Source organism: Plasmodium sp. gorilla clade G2 (genome assembly GCF_900097015.1).
Source record: "Plasmodium sp. gorilla clade G2 genome assembly, chromosome: 13".
NCBI lineage: Eukaryota > Apicomplexa > Aconoidasida > Haemosporida > Plasmodiidae > Plasmodium > Plasmodium adleri (nom. inval.).
Window position 1 is genome coordinate 1063275 of NC_041705.1, and position 19226 is coordinate 1082500.

The 19226-nt window shown below is 15.4% G+C and overlaps 3 protein-coding genes across 3 annotated transcripts in view; 2 read left to right on the forward strand and 1 right to left on the reverse strand.

The window, feature by feature from the left end:
- Positions 1–378: 378 nt before the first annotated feature.
- PADL01_1326800 (conserved Plasmodium protein, unknown function) lies at positions 379–1643 on the forward strand (the record flags this gene model as incomplete). Its single annotated transcript, XM_028683817.1, has 5 exons — positions 379–480; positions 715–815; positions 933–949; positions 1260–1330; positions 1518–1643. The coding sequence occupies 5 exons, from the start codon at positions 379–381 to the stop codon at positions 1641–1643; spliced, it is 417 nt and encodes a 138-aa protein (XP_028539957.1).
- Positions 1644–9225: 7582 nt separating this feature from the next.
- On the reverse strand, positions 9226–15825 carry PADL01_1327000 (conserved Plasmodium protein, unknown function; the record flags this gene model as incomplete). Its single annotated transcript, XM_028683818.1, has 1 exon — positions 9226–15825. One exon carries the CDS (start codon positions 15823–15825, stop codon positions 9226–9228), a length of 6600 nt encoding a protein of 2199 aa, XP_028539958.1.
- Positions 15826–19035: 3210 nt separating this feature from the next.
- PADL01_1327100 (proteasome subunit beta type-7, putative) overlaps positions 19036–19226 on the forward strand; it is a gene marked incomplete at both ends in the record, with an annotated part of 813 nt that continues 622 nt past the window's right edge. Inside the window, one exon of the mRNA XM_028683819.1 lies at positions 19036–19226. This exon is cut by the window's right edge and continues 622 nt beyond it. Within this exon, the coding sequence (XP_028539959.1) occupies positions 19036–19226 (191 nt within the window).

The following is a 19226-nucleotide window of genomic DNA, read 5'->3' on the forward strand; positions in this document are numbered from 1 at the left end:
TGTTATTTTTTAATATTCATGTTAAAGTATTACATATATTTTCTGTATCAAAAAAAAAAAAAAAAAAAAAAAACTAACATTTCATTTTAATATAATATTTTAATTTACCATTTCTACAACATATATTTTATTTTCAATAAAACATAAAAAAACAATTTATATTTTAATTTATATTTCGCAATATCAATTGTTTCTAGTAAATGATTTAGACGTATAGATAAATATTTTAATATTGCATTCTGCTTCGTTTCAAAGAATGTAAAAATATATAAAACATATATTATCAATTGTATTATTTAATAATTTATATATATTCATTCTAAAAATTGCAATTAATAATAATTATTATTATTAATTATTTAAATAGAACAAAATCAAATGAATTTTGACGATTTTGTTAACACTTTATATGAAAAAGATGTATTTGATGATGAAAATTCAGAATATATTAAGAATACAATTTTCCCCTTTTTAGTACCAGTAAATTAAGAAATATATAATATACTTAATAAGACAGGAAAAAGAACATTTATTTTTTTTAAATGTTTATTATTAGTCTATAATTAAAATTTTCCTTTTATTAAATTTTATAGGCATTAGAAAAAGTATTACTTCGTGAATATATGCTAATAAAAATTATAAAAGAATACGTTCTTTAAAACGTAATTTTCATTTAATACTTCTCTATATTTTTTTATGTATTTATTTATATAGCTCATTAAATTAGTAAACGATGAAAAAGAAAAACACAAATATTACAATATAATTTATAATAAAAACGAAAAAGAATTATTATCTAATGTGCTCGAAGAAAAGTAATTATAATATAAATATTTGTACGTTGTAGATTAAAAGATAACTAAAAATAATACATATATTTATAGATATATATATAATGTTTTTTTTGTTTTTCTTTATTCTAATAACCTTAGGAAGGAAACCAATATTGGTAATATGTAAATAATTTAAAAATTATTATATGTAATTTTTTTCCCTATATATATACGCATAAAATATATGGTGTAATTCTCTTTATACGAATAATTTTTTAAATGTTTTAAGAAAATTTTCTTACATTTAATTTAGTTGTTCATTATTGTGTTTATTCATAGAATAAAATTTGAAAAAAATTAAAAATATAGAAATTTCCAAAAATTCTATTTATATAGAAGTAATTATATTATTTATATACATAAAACCTTTATTAAAATTTAAAATGTGAAATAAAATGTTTTTTCATTATTTTATAAATTCATTAGAACAAGTTGACATATTTTCAACGGATAAATTCAAGACAAATCCTACAGAGTTATTTGATATACAGAAAGAAGTAATAAAATGTGATTTAAAATTCTATTTATATATAATTATTTTTATATGTATTAATAAAATCTACTTTTTTCAAACAAATATTCATTTAAACACGTTTATTTTTAAACTTACATATTATACATATTTATAATGTCAGATATATATATATATTTATATATATATATTTTTTTTATTTCTTTATATAGGTTATTAAACGATATATAAAAATAAATCCTATTTTATTACTTAGTGAATATATCCTGGAAGAATACAAATCGAAAAACCATAATGATAACAATAACAATGAAATAAAAGAAAAAAAAAGTTATTAAAAATATTTTTTTAAATGTATAGACATATATAAATATATGGACATTGTTTATAATTTATATAATACTTTTCAAAACTCCATTCAAATTTTAGCACTTTTTTTTTTAATGTTATCTCTCGTAATCTATTTTCATTGTTTATAATTCCGTATCATTTATCAATATACTTAAAGTTTTATTATTTTTTTAATATAAAAAAGAATTATATAAACATTTTATATTAATATAGAACAATAAATTGAAGTATTTTATATAAACTTCTATTTAAATTTCATTGAACATTATAAAAATACTTTTATGGTAATTTTTGTATTATATATATATATATATATTAACTTTTAAATAATATTTCTTTTATAATTAGAATCTATATGTCGAGAAAAAACGTGATTAAAAGTATAATGGTTGTGTTAAAATACACTTAAAAATATTATGTAAACATTATTTATTAAATGCTTTCATAATATTGATCGTTTAATTATTGTGCTTACTTATACTTATTTCGCATTTTGTCCATTCATATATTATTTCAATTATATTTTCTTATACATAAATTAATTTATTACTTTTAAATACAATGCTAAACATTAACCTTAAATATTCTATATATAAATAAATATATACTTTAATATATAAATAAGTAGGTTTTCAACAAAAATAAAATATACAAAAAATTATAGTTCAATTTTTCATTTTTTAAAATTATGATAGCTGCTCTGAGTTTAATGTACTAAATTTTGATAATGTGAGCGTTTAGAAATTATCCTATGTTCTCAGAAAAGTGTTATTTTCATTATTCTAATGGAATAATTCATAGTTATTAAAGCACTTCTTTCTGTATTTTTAATTTGTGATTAACCTTAATATACTGACATGAATTTTTACACCTTTTATATTATTTTCTTTATAAATAAAATTATTCAATAAAATGGAGAAATTATTTATTATACAAATAAAAAGAATTTTAAATCTTTTGAATGTGATTCAAATAAGTATTTTATAGGAAAGTATTTCCAATAAAAAAATAAATATATTAATTTTCCATATAAAATTCTTACTACATAAATACTAATTTGAAATAGAAAATATGTCTAAAAGGGCAATGTGTTACTGGAGTTATATTTTTATTAACATACAATATTATTATATATCCAATATGATATATATAAAAATCAATAATCATAAGTAATTAACCTATGGATATACAATAATAATAATAGAATAAATATTATTATTCATTCAGAAGTTATATATATTTAAAAATACAATAAAGAAAAAATTATTAAAATTCATTAAATAATTGTTTTAAGAATTTATAATTTCATGAAAATGTTTGTACATAATAATATATATTTCTATATAAAATAATATGTAAAAAAGATATATATAATATTATACTATGATTTATACACATTTATATATAACATAAAAATAATTCATAAATAAATACATTCATATAAATGAAAAAGATTTAAATAAGAATTAATTATTATATAAGTACCATAGTACATTAATTAATTAAAAGAATACTTATATATAAGATATATTACTAAATAAATTAAAATTAATAATACTTTTATAATAATGTTATTAATATTTAAAAATACATAGTTAAAAATAAATAAAAAAATAATTAAAATAATATTAATATAAAATAAATTATAATATAAAAAATATATATTAATTTTTAAATTAATATTATATTTTAATTAAATTAATAAAAAATAAATTATATATTATATATAATAAAATATATTTTTATTTTAAAATTAATTATTATAATTTAATTAAATTAATATAAAATAAATAATATTATATATAATAAAATATATCTTAATTCTTAAATTAATATTATAATTTAATTAAATTAATATAAAATAAATAATATTATATATAATAAAATATATTTTAATTCTTAAATTAATATTATATAATTTAGTTAAATAAACAAATAATATAAAATAAAAATATATTAATTAAATATTATTATTTAATACCAAATAATTAATATATTAATTAGTTATTTAAAATAAACAAAATATATAATTTAATTATATTTTATTAATAAATAATATTTTATAATTAATATAATAAATTAATTATTATAAAAAATATATTAATATATAATATTATTAAATTAAATACTAAATTAAATAAAAATAATCAATAAAAAAAATTATTTATTAATATATATAAAATAAATAATTAATTACTGATTTAAATAATTAAATTAAATATATATATAAATATAATTAAATTTAAATTAAATAAATTAATTAATTAATATATAAATACAATTAAATATTAAATTAAATTAAATTAAATAAATAAATAAAATATATATATAAATATAATTAAATATTAAATTAAATAAATAAATTGTGTGTATATATAAATATAATTAAATATTAAATTAAATAAATTAATTATGTATATATAATTAGATATTAAATAAATAAATTAATTATTTAAATATAAATAAATATTAAATTAAATAAATAAATAAATAATTTATTTAAATATAATTAATATTATTAAATAATAATTAAAATAAATATATTAATTAATTATATAAATATAATTATTATATTAAATAATAATTAAAATAAATATATTAATTAATTATATAAATATAATTAATATTCTTAAATAATAATTAAAATAAATATATTAATTTATAAATATTATTAAATAATAAATTAATTATTAAAACATATAAATAAAGTTATATTAATTAAATAAATAAAACATTTAATTTAATTAAATTATTTTATTTATTAATAAATAAATAATAATTAAATATATATATGTTTATTATAATATTAATAAATTAAAATATAAATAAAATATATTATATATACTAATTATAATATATTAAATAATTTAATAAATAATTTTTTTATTTTATAAATATTAAATATAATAAATAAAAAACAATTAAATATATTAATTATTAAAATATAATTATTATTTAATATATATATATTATTATTATTAAATATTATAAGGAAATTAATTATATTATTATATAATTTTTAAAATAAAAAATATTACACACATTTATTAAATAAAAATAAATAATTTTAATTAATAATATAATATTAAATTTTATTATAAATTAATAATTTATTTTAATTAAAATGATATTAATTAATTAATTAATATATTTATATTTAATTAAAGAATTTAATAAAATAATAATATAATTATTATATATATATTTATTTATTTAAATAATAAAATATATATTAATAAATTAAATATATATTAAATTAATATTTTTAAAATAAATTATTTATTAAATTTATATTTTATTTAATAAAATAAATTATAATTAATTAATTAATTAATTAATAAATAATATAAAAATATTTAATAAAATATATAATAAATTAATTAAAATAAATAATTTAAAAATATAATAAATATATAATAATAATTTTATGTATATTATAATTTAATTTATATTAAAATACATAATTATATTAAATTATATTATATTAAATAAAATTTATATATTATTAATAAATTATTTAATTTAATTAATTTATTATATATTTTATTAAATATTTTTACATTATTTATTAATTAATTAATTATAATTTATTTTATATAATCTTTAAATTAATTTAAATTAATTTAAATTAATTTAATTAATTTAATTTAATTAATTTAATTTAATTTAATTTATTTTAATTTAATTTATATAATATAAATATTTATATATATAAATAATAATGAATATTTTTTATAATTAAATTAATTTTATTCATTTATTTATAAAATAATTATTTATTATATAATATTATTTTAATTTAAAATTTATTTATAATAATATATTAATTAACAAAGTAAAATAAAAATAATTTGAATAAATATATATATATATTTTTTATTTTATAAAAATTTTTTTAAATAAAATAGTTTTTAATATAATCAAATTTTTATTTTTAATTATTTTTTTTTATGTTTATATAATTTAATTATATATTCATAAATTATGTGTATTCCTTTTGTTCATATATTTTAAATTTATCATAATATTACATATTTTATATATTATTATAGGAAACAAATTATAAGGAATAAAAAATAAAATATTATATTAAAAAATAAATATATATTCATTATTTAGATATTATATTTTTATATTCTCCAATATATATTTATATTTACATGACAAAAGTGTGCTATCTTTTGTTTTGAAATAACATAATAAAATTTTTCTTTATTCAACCAAAGTTTTACAAAATAATAAATATTTCTATGTATTATTTATTTAAGTTAATATTCCCTACTAATAAAAATTATTTTACAAAGGCATTTATTTAGCATAAAAAAAAATATTTTATTCTATTAACATATTTGTTAAAATATTAATGTAAATTATATATAATGTTAATGAAAGAATACATAAATAAATATGTTACTAATAAACCCAATGTATACTATAAATATTTTACATTATTTTAAAGATAAATTATATGAAGTAATTATTAATAGTAAATAGAAAGACACTTGAATTAATTTAATTTTGTTTATTGTATGGATTTAGATACACTCACATAAATATAGGTTATGAAAATAAAATTTCATAATATATAAAGCAGTTAAAATATGGATAAGTATTTATTAACCTAAAAAATGTGAATGTGAATTAATCAAGAATTTATTTTTCATATAAAAATTTCTTGAATACTTCCATAATTTTAATACAACATTGTCTCAAAGATTTATAAAATGCACCTTATAGATATATTTTATTATATTAATAATTTATAATAACTCTTAAAACTATATGAAAAAATTGGTGTACATTAAAATGGAATATTGAGAAAAAAAATAACGTATAGCATATTTCTATAGGAATTAAACAATTTGCAAAAAAGTAAAAAATTAATAAGTACAAATATATACATATTGAAATATAGAAAAAATAAAATATTCAACAATTACAATATTAATACTGAGTTGAGTTCTTCGGAAAACATTTTTAATTTCCTTTTGGAGATTCTTTTTTTAATAAAAGAATCAAGAATAGTTCAAATATATATAATCATCATATAAAAATATATTTTTTTATTATTTGAATATAATAAAATTACAATTGTGTAATTAAAATGATCTCCTTTTCTTTAATTCATAAGTATTAAATGAATATAGATAACTGTTATAATCTAAAAATATCAAAATATTATACATTTCATATTTTATATCATTAAAACATAAAATATTCTTTTACTCTTTTTTCTTATTTAAATACAAAATTAAAAAAATATATATAAATTTTAATAAAAGCATTAATTTTTTCAGATAACATCTAAATAACAATAAATGAATTTAAATGTTATTACTCTTATTAAAATTGTATTTATGGAATATAAGAATATTTATTCATATATATAAATATACATATATATAAAATTCCATACAAATACAATGATTTGGTTCTTATTTTAATATTCTTTATTTGACGTTTTCAACATTTTTCATTTCTATACAAAATATTTAGTTATTCAATAGAAATTTTTATAGAATATTTTTCATTTATTTAATTTTACCCCTAAAATTTTTTTATACAATAATAACTTTACAACTTATGTTTTTTATATAAAATCGTTTTTAAAAATTTTATATATAAAGTATAATTAAAATATAACTTGGAAATGATTCATTATGTGAAAGTTAATATCTTATTTCTTTTCCTTTCAGAAAACATCTGTTATGATTAAATTTTTATTAATGTCTATATATAGAGCCAATATATATTTTTTTTTGTAATTTTTTCAATGAATAACATAATAATAAATTTAATATATTGTAAAATATTTACATGATGTTATAATGAGAAAACAGAAAAAAATGGTTCCCACAAAAGGGAAACAACGATGTCATTTATAAGATAAAAATAAAGTTCTATTAAAATTACACATTTTGAAAAAAACATTACACCACTTTATGATTAAGTTTTTCCAATGAAAAATACAAATGTTATATTGTATTAATTATTTACTTTAGACAAAAACTAAATATATATTCTTAGATTTAGTATAAATTATGTTTTAACTTATATATTCTTCCTTTTATATTTTCAGGGTATTCAGTTGTTATAGGGAAGTATATTCTTTCATTTCATATTATTAGAGAAAAAAATATATATTTCTTTAATGACATATCTATTAATATATCATATTTTAAAATTTAATATGATTTAAAATAACATTCTTATTGAAAATTATTAATATACATAAAAATATATTTTCTAATGAGGATTTTAACAAAAAGTAAAAAATAGAATGTCTTTTTATTAATATTTATACATTATTTTCTAAATGTTTATATTTTTTTAAAAAAAAAATATTTATATGTACATATATTTTATAATATATTTATGTTTGAAATAACAGGAAAATAAAAAGACTTATGGGTTGTACAATAAAAATTATATTATTACAAGATAATAATTAAGAATTACTATATAATAATTCGTATTCTATTTTTAGATGATTTTATAAACATAATTATAAATATATATCTTATATTTATAGAACTGTGCTATATCTTTTTTGTATAATAGAAAAAAATAATTTTCATTTTAAAGTTAATATAAAATACAAAATATACAAGCAGAATCATTTACTAATTATCTGATAAAATATGAATTATTTATTTTTGATCTATATTAAAAATTTAACGATTTAGGATTTCTAAAAATTTAGCGTTCTATTATAATTTCATATAAAATTATATTCGTTATAACATTTTAAATATTCAAGACTAGACAAAAATATTTTAAATATATATATATTTTTTACAGTTTTTTTTAAATAATTTAGTTATTTGAAAGGGTAAACATGTAGACACGTCTTTTATTATATGTATAATATAATAAAAAAAATAAAAAAAAAAAATGACATTATGTATTAAAACATAAAAGTTTTTATTATATCATGGAATCATAATTGAATGATTTCATATATTGCATTTTTTTCTGTATATATTTCGAATATATTATTTATAGTATTAAAGATATATTATATATTTTTTTTTTATAAAGAAATAAGTTTTTGTAAATTAATAAATAAAAAAAATATCGTACATTAATTTATGTAACATAATGAGAATAAACTAATCTAGACTTATTTTTATGAAGAGGTATACTTCATATTTTCATAATACAGAAAAAAAAAAAAAAAATATATATATATATACTATTTGTATATATATATATAATTATAATATAATAAATAGTAATAAAGAAATATTAACATGTGCTTACATAAATAAAATACATTATTAATAATTTAAAGTATAATCTATATTAAGAAAAAAATAAAACAAGAATATTAATTAAAAAAAGGATAATATAAATAAAATGAATGAATAAATACATTAATATATAATAATATAAAGAATTATTAAATTAGATAACTTTTATAATGTAGAAAAAAAAATTTACAGTTTCATCATATTATTGAAGAATGTTACATATATATATATATATATATATATTTATTATGGAATAATAAGAATGTATATAATTATTTTCATGATTCCTAAAGAAAATAATATTACTGATTCATCCTTAAAATAATTTTTTAAAAACAGAAGTAGCCATTTTGAAGGCACTAGACATAGATGTATCACTGGTTCTACTAGAAGACGTTTCGATACTTCCTTTTTTATTACTTTGTTCTTTAATATTTTCAGATGGTTCAAAGGACATATTATCATTTTCTTCACACATTTTATTTGTATATTTTCTTATTTTTCTATTTTCGTTAACACTAATGTTACTATTACTTAACCTTTTAGAATTAAATGTATTTAAAGAATTATCTGTTTCATTTTTTTTATTTGAATATATGGATGGTGTATTGTTGCCCTTAACTTTTTGTTCTACAATATTTTTTGTATCAATGTTTTTATGCGTTAATTTGAATATATCTTCTTGTGGTGGGAAAACATTTGCAGATTTTTTTATAGGAACATTATTTTTTTCAAGATTAATATTGGTAACATTTTCTATTTTTTTCTTATTTCCCATTTGAGACATATTTTCTAACTTTTTATTTTGAAAATATTCTATTCCCATAGTTTTACTAGTAAAATATTTATTATTATTTGTATTTTTATCAAAAGTATTTTCAAAAACATTAGTAGTATAATTATCATTTATATTTTGTTCTTTATATATATTTACATATTTTTCTTTTAATTCATTAATATTATATTTTTTTTTACTCTCATCTTCCTCTGAGAAAGTAAAAGTTAATAATTTATTCTTGAATATACTGTTGTTATCTGATTCATATGAATATTCTTCATCCATATTTCTGAAATTTTTAAATTCGTTAGATTCTTCTACTTTTATTTGGTTGAATTGGTAATAATTATCAACAAAATTGTTCGTATTGAATCTTTCTTTTTTTGTCTCATTATTAAAACCTTTATAGTTATCATAACAATTATGATTACTCTCTGAATCATCATTTCTATAATTGTTACCGTTGTTCTTATATTTTTCATCCATTCGTATATCCTTATATATGCTCATATTTACAACGCTATTATCTGAATTATAATAATTATTGTTATTTATATATTTATTTTTCATGTTATATTCATAATTATTTTGATTCTGCTTCATATGAACAAAAGATTTCATACCATCATTTTTATTCTTTAAATGAATACCACTATTAGAATTATTATCATCTGTATAATTATTATTACTATCTTCATCATTATTATCATCTTGTGTGATGAAATTCATTTTATTATAATTTTTATTCACATCGTAAGTATACTTATTGTTGTTCGTTTCATATATATTATTTTTAAAAATATTTTCATGCATTTCTATATTTGCACCTACATTTTCTTCATTATTTATATCAGATGTAAATTTATGCCTACCAGAATAATTTCGTGCATCTATTTCATTTTTATTTTTTATGTTATCTTTTTCAATGAACATATTTTTATTATAAATGGATGATGATGATGAAGGGTTATTGCAATCCATTGACTTTTTGGAATCAAAACTATTAAAATTATTATTGTAAATATTATCATTATTAATCATAGATGAATTCAAAAGATAGAAAGAATCCGAATTGTTAACGGATTTTTTACATGAATTATTTTTTTTTGTTTTTTTAGGGGAGGCAAAAAATTTTATTGTATGATCTTTATTTTTAATATAATCATATGCAGTATTATTACAGTTATATCTATTATCCATATTATTTCTGTATAAAGATGTGTTTACGGTCATAATTGGAATAGTATCATCATCATTATTTTTTTTAAAGTAAACACTTTTTTTACGTTTTGTTATAAAAATGTTTGGATAATATGGATTATTGTCATTTGCAGAATAATTATTATTATTATTATGTGGATACATATTTTTGGAATTATTTTCATAATTTTCTGATGTTTCGAAATAAGCATTAGCATCTATTTCTGTCTCACCTCTATTATTACTACTATCATTATTATTATTGTTTAGTAATTTATTTTTTTCTTTTAACATTCTTTTTTTTTTTTTTAATAATTTCTTTTTTCTTTTCGACAAATTTTTCTGTTTCATTATATTTTGTTGAAACATGAGGTGTTCGCATCCACTTGCTCTTTTTCTAAAGGATACTTGTTTGTCATTATTCTTTAGTTCCATATTTTTATTCGTCATATATCTTCCTTTATTAACAGAGTTATTGTTAGCGTCAACTTCTTCTTTCGATTTATTATAACACAAATTTGTATAAATAACTCTTGAATCATTCCAAGCATAATAAGAATTGGGGTTTAAAGTTGGGCAATAACATACTTCAATGTCTGCTACTTTATCTGTCATATTAAGGTATTCATTATTTGTACTTAAGTACCATTCTAATTCTTCATATAATAAGGGATCACATGCCCAATTTAATTCGATATTAGTTTCTTTACTCCATCTTTTTTTCAAATATGCATGTACTTGAGGCCATTCCTTATCTGTTATTTTATCATTTAAATTGTTGATAACCTTTTGTTTAGCTAATACTCTTAATAAGGAATGATTTTTACGACTATTTCTTGAAACAAATTTATTATATACATCTTTGTCAAAAACTTCATCAAAGTCCAATAAACTTGGTGCAGATCCAAAAATCGTAAAAGGATTATAACAACTTTGTTCTTTCAATCTTTCAATAATCTTCTTCTTGTTATACCATTTGGGATGATATAACTTAATATTTGTTACATTTGTTATATTACTTTTTATACAACATTTTTTAGTATCATATATGGCACTATGTTCTACAATTTCTTTATCTCTTAATATGCAAATATTTTCTTCATTATTTAAGTCTCCTCCATGCTTTTGTAATAAATATAAACAAATATCAAAATTGTTGGATCGATTTTTTGCTGGTAATGGTTTTAACACTTTATGAAGTAAAGGAATTTTTCCATTAAAGTCCCGTAAAATTTCTTCATATTTTTTTTCGGTTGATTCTAAATTATCAAATGAATTTATAGAATCTTTTAAAAAATTCATATCATTTTCATCATTTTTTAAATCATCATCTGAACAGAAACTATCATCTCTACTTAATCCATTTAATAAGGAATTTTTAAAATCATAACAATCTGTGTAATTCAATTTCTTTCCTTCATTTTCATCAACATCTTTATTTGAATATTTTTCATAATATTTAATAAATTTATCATTAGTAATGTATTCATTATTTATAGAATTTATATAATTATTCTTATATATACTACTAACACTATGATTATTATTATAAATACTATTTAAATTATTATTATTCATGAAATCTCTATTATTATTATTGAAGACATTTATTTTCATGTTATGAAGATAGTTCATGTTCGGATCATTATATGAACTATATCCATTATCATTTTTAAAACAACTATTACCAACTTCAGCATTATTTAAATTTGTATCACAATGAAAACCATTGTTAGCATAAGAATAATATAATTCCTTTTGACTTTTTTGCAAAAATTTTTCTCCAAGTTTCCTAGATTCTGAAGGCTTATAATCTGGATTCAATATTTTGTCTTCATTACAATATCTTTCATAATCTTCATTGGTTTTTAAATTAGATGCATTATGTTTCAGGCAGTTCATTAAACAATCATCAATTGAAAACTCACGATCCTGATTTTCATCCATCTGAATTTCTTTATTCAATAATACATTATTAAACTTTTGATTTTCTGTTAACATATTGATATCATTCGTATATGAGTTTCTAAAATCAATTAATAAAGATGTATTATTTGATGATCTTACCTTTTTATTTCTTTGTTTAAAAATACATAAAGATTTTATATCTTTCGAAGTAAAAATTTCACGATTGTTTATTAAATGGTTATTTTCTATATTAGATTCAATAGGGGTTTTAATTAATTCAGCACTACTATATATAGAATGAATACTTGATCTTAAGCTTTTTAATTCATTAATATTATTTATAACAAATCCAGAAGTTCTTTCTTCTAATTTTTCATCAATACTGTCTTTATGAAATTTTCTTTGTCCTTTTATATCACTTGTATAACTTTGGTTTTGTGTATTATCGTTTTTCTGTAAAGAAATTAAATCTATATAACTATCATTATTATTATTTTCATTTATTACACTATTATTATAATTATCATCTTCAGAAATGTTAATATATGAATCATTTCGTTTAATATTATTTGAATTAAAACTACAATTGGCATCTATACTAATAAATGAGTTATAATTACTATTTTCATTTTGTATATTATTTCTCACATAATCATTACATTCTTTTACATTCATTTTGATACTGGTATCTTTAATATGACTATTATTATAAATATTATTATTATTATTACAATTACTACTACTATTACTACAACAATTATTTTCATTGTTATAATTATTGGTACCATAATAATAATTATTATTATTATTATGATAATTTCCATTAACACCATCAAACGAAGCCCTGTTGCTTATACTACTACTAGGATAATTTACTAAAATAGATACTACAGATTTATTATTTGAATTTTTTAAACTTTGATCATTGTTAAAGTTATATAGATCATCCATCAACTGTTTATTATATTTACTATCCATTACATCATTTTCATCTATTTCATTTTTAATATTTGTTATATATTTATATATTTCTTCTTTCCTACTTTTAAGAATTACCTCTTTATTTGGATGTGGAATATCTTTTAATTTTTTGTTAGTTACAATTTCTTTAGATGTACTAAAATTATTAGAATCTACAAATATAGAGGAACGTGTTTTAATATTTTGTGAAGAATTATTTGTATTATAATATTTAGAATTACCCCAATGAATATATTTATAATTATCATTTAAAAACTTTTTTATACATGATTCGTTTATTCTATTTTTATGAATACATGTACTATTTATCTTTTTTTCTTTTTCATACATATTTATGTTGCTATTACTACTAATCCTTTTAATATGATGATAATTATCTAGATGATAATAGGAATTATTTATTTTACTATTTAATTCTGGATCATGTTTATCATTATGAAATGATACATTGTTATTAACTATATTGTCACTATTAATATATTCATTTTTTTTTTTAAAGGAACTTACTTCTTTAGAATGAAATAAATCAATTTGTTTGTTCTTTAATTCAGACTTTAAATTACTTTTTTGGTTATTTCTTTTATCTCGATCTATACTACAATTTAGTTGTGATTTGATTGAATTTCTTGGTATAAAGGATCTAAAATTTTGATGAAATAGATTTCTGTTATTATTTTTTTTTATTTTTGTTCTATCTGAAAAATAATTATCAGAATAATAATTAGTATACACAAAAGAATTAAAGTAGATGTCTTTGTTTTCATCATGTATATATTTATATGCATCATTATGATTTCTATTTGTGTGAAATAAATCATTATATGTAATATTACAATCACTATCATAAAATATATTATATATATTGGATTGATTTGTATGCCTACTACTACTTTTATTATTATTATTACTATTATTATTATTATTACTATTATTTTGTTCTGTAATATGTTTAAATAATTTTCTAAAATAAAAAATAGGAATATTATTATACTTTTTTATTTTAAATTTTAATTTTTCTATATCATTCTTATTCCCATTCGAAGGAGTAATATCATAATTAAACTTATTATCGTTTAATATTTTATTTACATAATGTAGTACATTTTTATCATATTCATAATCAGGATTCAAAATTTTTTTTTCTATAGTTGATTTATTAAGTTCGTTTGATAAGTTTATAATAGAATCTATTAAACTATTACTTGTTAAGGTTCTTTTATTATAAATATGCAAAGAAGATTTTTTGGATACATCTCTTTTTATACTAACATATTCATTATTATTAATTGAAGGATATAATTTTAATGATTGACTGTTTGTAATACTATCAACATAATGTATATTATTTACATTTTTATTAGTATCATATAATGTATAATAATTTTGAGCATTATGTTTTTTATTATTAATATGATTATTATATATATCATATATATCATATATATTATTACATATATTTTTTTTTACCTTTGGTTGTAGATTTTTATTATTTAATTTATGTAAATCATGAAAATATTTTGTTGTATTATTTATATCTTTAAGATTGTCTAATGTGATTTCTCTTATATTAAATAAATCTTTTTTACACTTTTTCTTATTATTAGAAATTCTCTTTTTCTTATCTTTAACATGAACAACAAGTTCAGAATTTTCTTGATGTTGTAAATTTGTAATATATGAATCTTTTAAGGTAGTATTAAAATAATGAACTCGATTAGTTATAACTTTATTTTGCTTATTCTTGTTAATCTTTAATATTTTATCTAATTTATTTAAATTCTTTTTTTTTATATCATCTGAACGGTTTTTAATTTTCTTTTCTTTTTCGATATTATTATTTATATTATTTTTTGAGTATAAATATTTGGGTCCTGTCTTATCAACAAGTTTTATGAATCTTCGCGTCTTTATTATTCCTTTAAAATATGGTGTAATTCTATTCGCTATAACTTTTAATTGTGTATTACTTTTTCTTTTAATTAATACTTTGTTGCTTGAATAAGTACAGTTATTAGTTTTTTCTAATGGATTTTCTGTTAAAACAATCATGGTTTCAATAATTAATAAAATATATTATTGTGAAATTAATACACGTGATATATTATATATATATATATTAACAAGGTACAAAAAAAAAAAAAAAAAAAAAAAAAACTAATTAAAATAACTACATAAATATTTACATATTTATATATTTACACAATTTGCATATTTTTAAATAAAATTCTATATAAGGGTAACTATATTTTTTATTATTTTTTTTTTTCTTATCATTTTTATGCATATGCTTGTTCACACAATTATTCTTTATATATCATTAAATGAATCACATATTACCTATGTATATAAATTTTGTAATTATACGTTCTCTTCACAATTTTGTTATATATAAGTATATATATATATATATATATATATATTTATATTCTTATATTAGGAGGAAAAAATAATCGGAGAAATAAACATGAACGTGTTATGAAAATAGTATCAAAATTATTCAATATTTATTCTTTTAAAAAATCTACATTTATTAACATATATGGTATATATATTAAACGAAGTGAAGCATACGCAAAACATTAATAAGTACTAAATAAATTATATATATAAAGCTTATTATTTTTCCAGTTTTTAAAATATAATATAATCATTACATATATATAAAACGCATTACATTAAGGAAAAAAAGAAAAAAAAAAAAAAAAAAAAAGAAAAGATATTATTTAAAAACACCTAAGTGTTAATTTTAAATAATTTCCTTATCAATATATATATATATATATATATATACTGTTTGTTACACATTCATTTTTTATATATTTTTCCCTTCATATTAAATAAGGAATATAATCAAAAATTTCTTTTATTCTTTAAAAAAAAAAAAAAATGATATTATAAATAAATATACATATATATATATAATATAATATATATATATATATTACGCAAGGAAAAAAAAAAAAAAAAATCTCTAGGGAGAAAAAAAAAAAAATATATATGTAATATATATATATATTATATATATATAATATGTTATAAATTTATTATTTTTAAAAGAACAAAGACTTAATTAGACATTAAATTAATTTTAAAGCATTTTATTCATTATATTATTATATACATTTTTTATATATAATTTTTAAGAGTTCAAATAATTTATATGTAAAACATTTATATATATAAAAAAATATACATGTATATAATATATATATATAATATATTTAATATATGTGAAGTATTTCTTTTTTTTTTCATTTAAATTACATTGTATATATTTATAAATCTTTTGAATTTGTATATTTTCATTTACTTTTATTTTGCGAAAGAATTTTCTCAATTTTTTTTCTCCAAAAAAAAAAGAAAAAAGGATTGTCTTTTTTTTTTTTTTTTTCTCTAAACTTTTGTATATATATCTAATGGAGAAAAAAAAAAAGGTATTTTTATAAGCACAAAAATAATAAAATAATATATATTAAATAAAAAGAAAAATTATATTAGAAAAAAAAAATATATATATAAGTCCCATTTATTTTTTTTTTTTTTTGTATAAAAATTTACATGTCCTGTTAATATAATAAAAATAGCTTTTTTTTTTTTTTTTTTTTTTTTTTTTTTTTCCCTTTATTTTTTTTTAATGATTTATATTTTTCATTGAAAAAAAAAAAAAAGAAAGCAAAGAAAGGAAACACCGTTTTAAGATTTGTGCCATATTATATAATTCTTTATATATAATGATATATTCTCTTCTTTTTAGTTATTAAAAAATATATATATATATATATATATATATTTTTTTTAAAAGACACAGTTTTGAACATTTCATATTTAACTAATATAAAATATGAGAGCAATTTTTTTTTATTTTTCTCTCTCCTTTTCTTATAATCAGACCCAAAGAAATATGTGAAATATTTAAGAATATAATAATATTTTTATGCATTATAATTAAAAGAACACAAAGAAAGCTTTTATAAATTAAAAAGGTTTGTTATTTTAACACAAATAAAAATGTTATATGTTTTATTTATTTGCAACACATAAGATAAATACAAATATGTTATTGATGATATTTATTAAAATCTTAAAACATAATATATATAATATATAATTATATATGTTTATATTTTTATTATATTATTATAACATTTTTGTTTTTTTATCTTTCAAATGGTAAAAAAAGGTAAAAATAATATATTACAATCATTTTATCACATTTCTATTGTACTATATATTTTTAAAATTTTATATAAAGTTATATATTTCATATATATAACAATTTTTTGTTTTCTTTTAAATATCATAACATCCAAAAAAATTAAAAAAAAGAAAAAGAAAATATTATTCCATTAAAAATGGGTTTTTCTTAAATTTATTTATTCTTAAAATAATATTAAATTTTTTTTATAATATATATATTATATTTATAAATATATATATATATATATATATATATATATATAAGGTCGATAATATTAAGAAGAAATATTATGAACTTCGATATGTATATTATATTACATATACAAAATTATAAATACATAAATACAATATGTATATGTTTATATGTATATATATATTATGTATGTATTAACCATTTCATAATTAATATGCAATAATAAAAAATATATTTACAATTCACTTATTTTTTTTATTCTTTATTAATTTTTTTTTTTTTTTTATCATTCCTTTAAAAATTATAATAATTTATAAATATTATATATGATGTATGAATATATACATTTTTATAATTAAACAAAAAAAGAAAAAGAAAAAAATAAAGAATTGGAGATAATATTTACTTTATTCCATATTTAATAAAGGGAAAAAAAATATATTCATTTTTTTTTTTTTTTTTTACTCATATTCCTGAAAGAAAAAAGTAATAATATTATTAAAAAGTATATATTTATTAAAAAAAAAAATCATATTAATTTTAGGAAAAAGAATATAAAATATATATATATATATTTTTTTTCCTTTTCCAATTTTTTCTTAAAAATTAAATGAATAACAAATATTTAGTATAAAAATATTGTGATTATAAGAGAGAGAACAAAAAAGTATTGTTTGATTATATATATAAAAGTTATATGATAAAAAAAAAAGCATCACATGATATGTATATATATATATATACAATATACTTATAAATAATATAATTATAAAGTAATATACCTTATAATTATTTCATAAAATAAAAGAAGAAAATTTTTTTTTTTTTTTTTTTTTTTTTTGTTAATATATAAATACATAAAAAAAATTATGAAACTCGAATATATAAATATACTCAAAGAAGAAAACGGAGGATATAATTTTGATAACTTAAAAAGAAATGAATTATTAAAAGAAAAAGGAGTAAAGTTTCCACAATTTCGAAAAACAGGAACAACCATATGTGGATTGGTTTGCCAGAATGCAGTTATTTTGGGTGCCGATACAAGAGCTACAGAAGG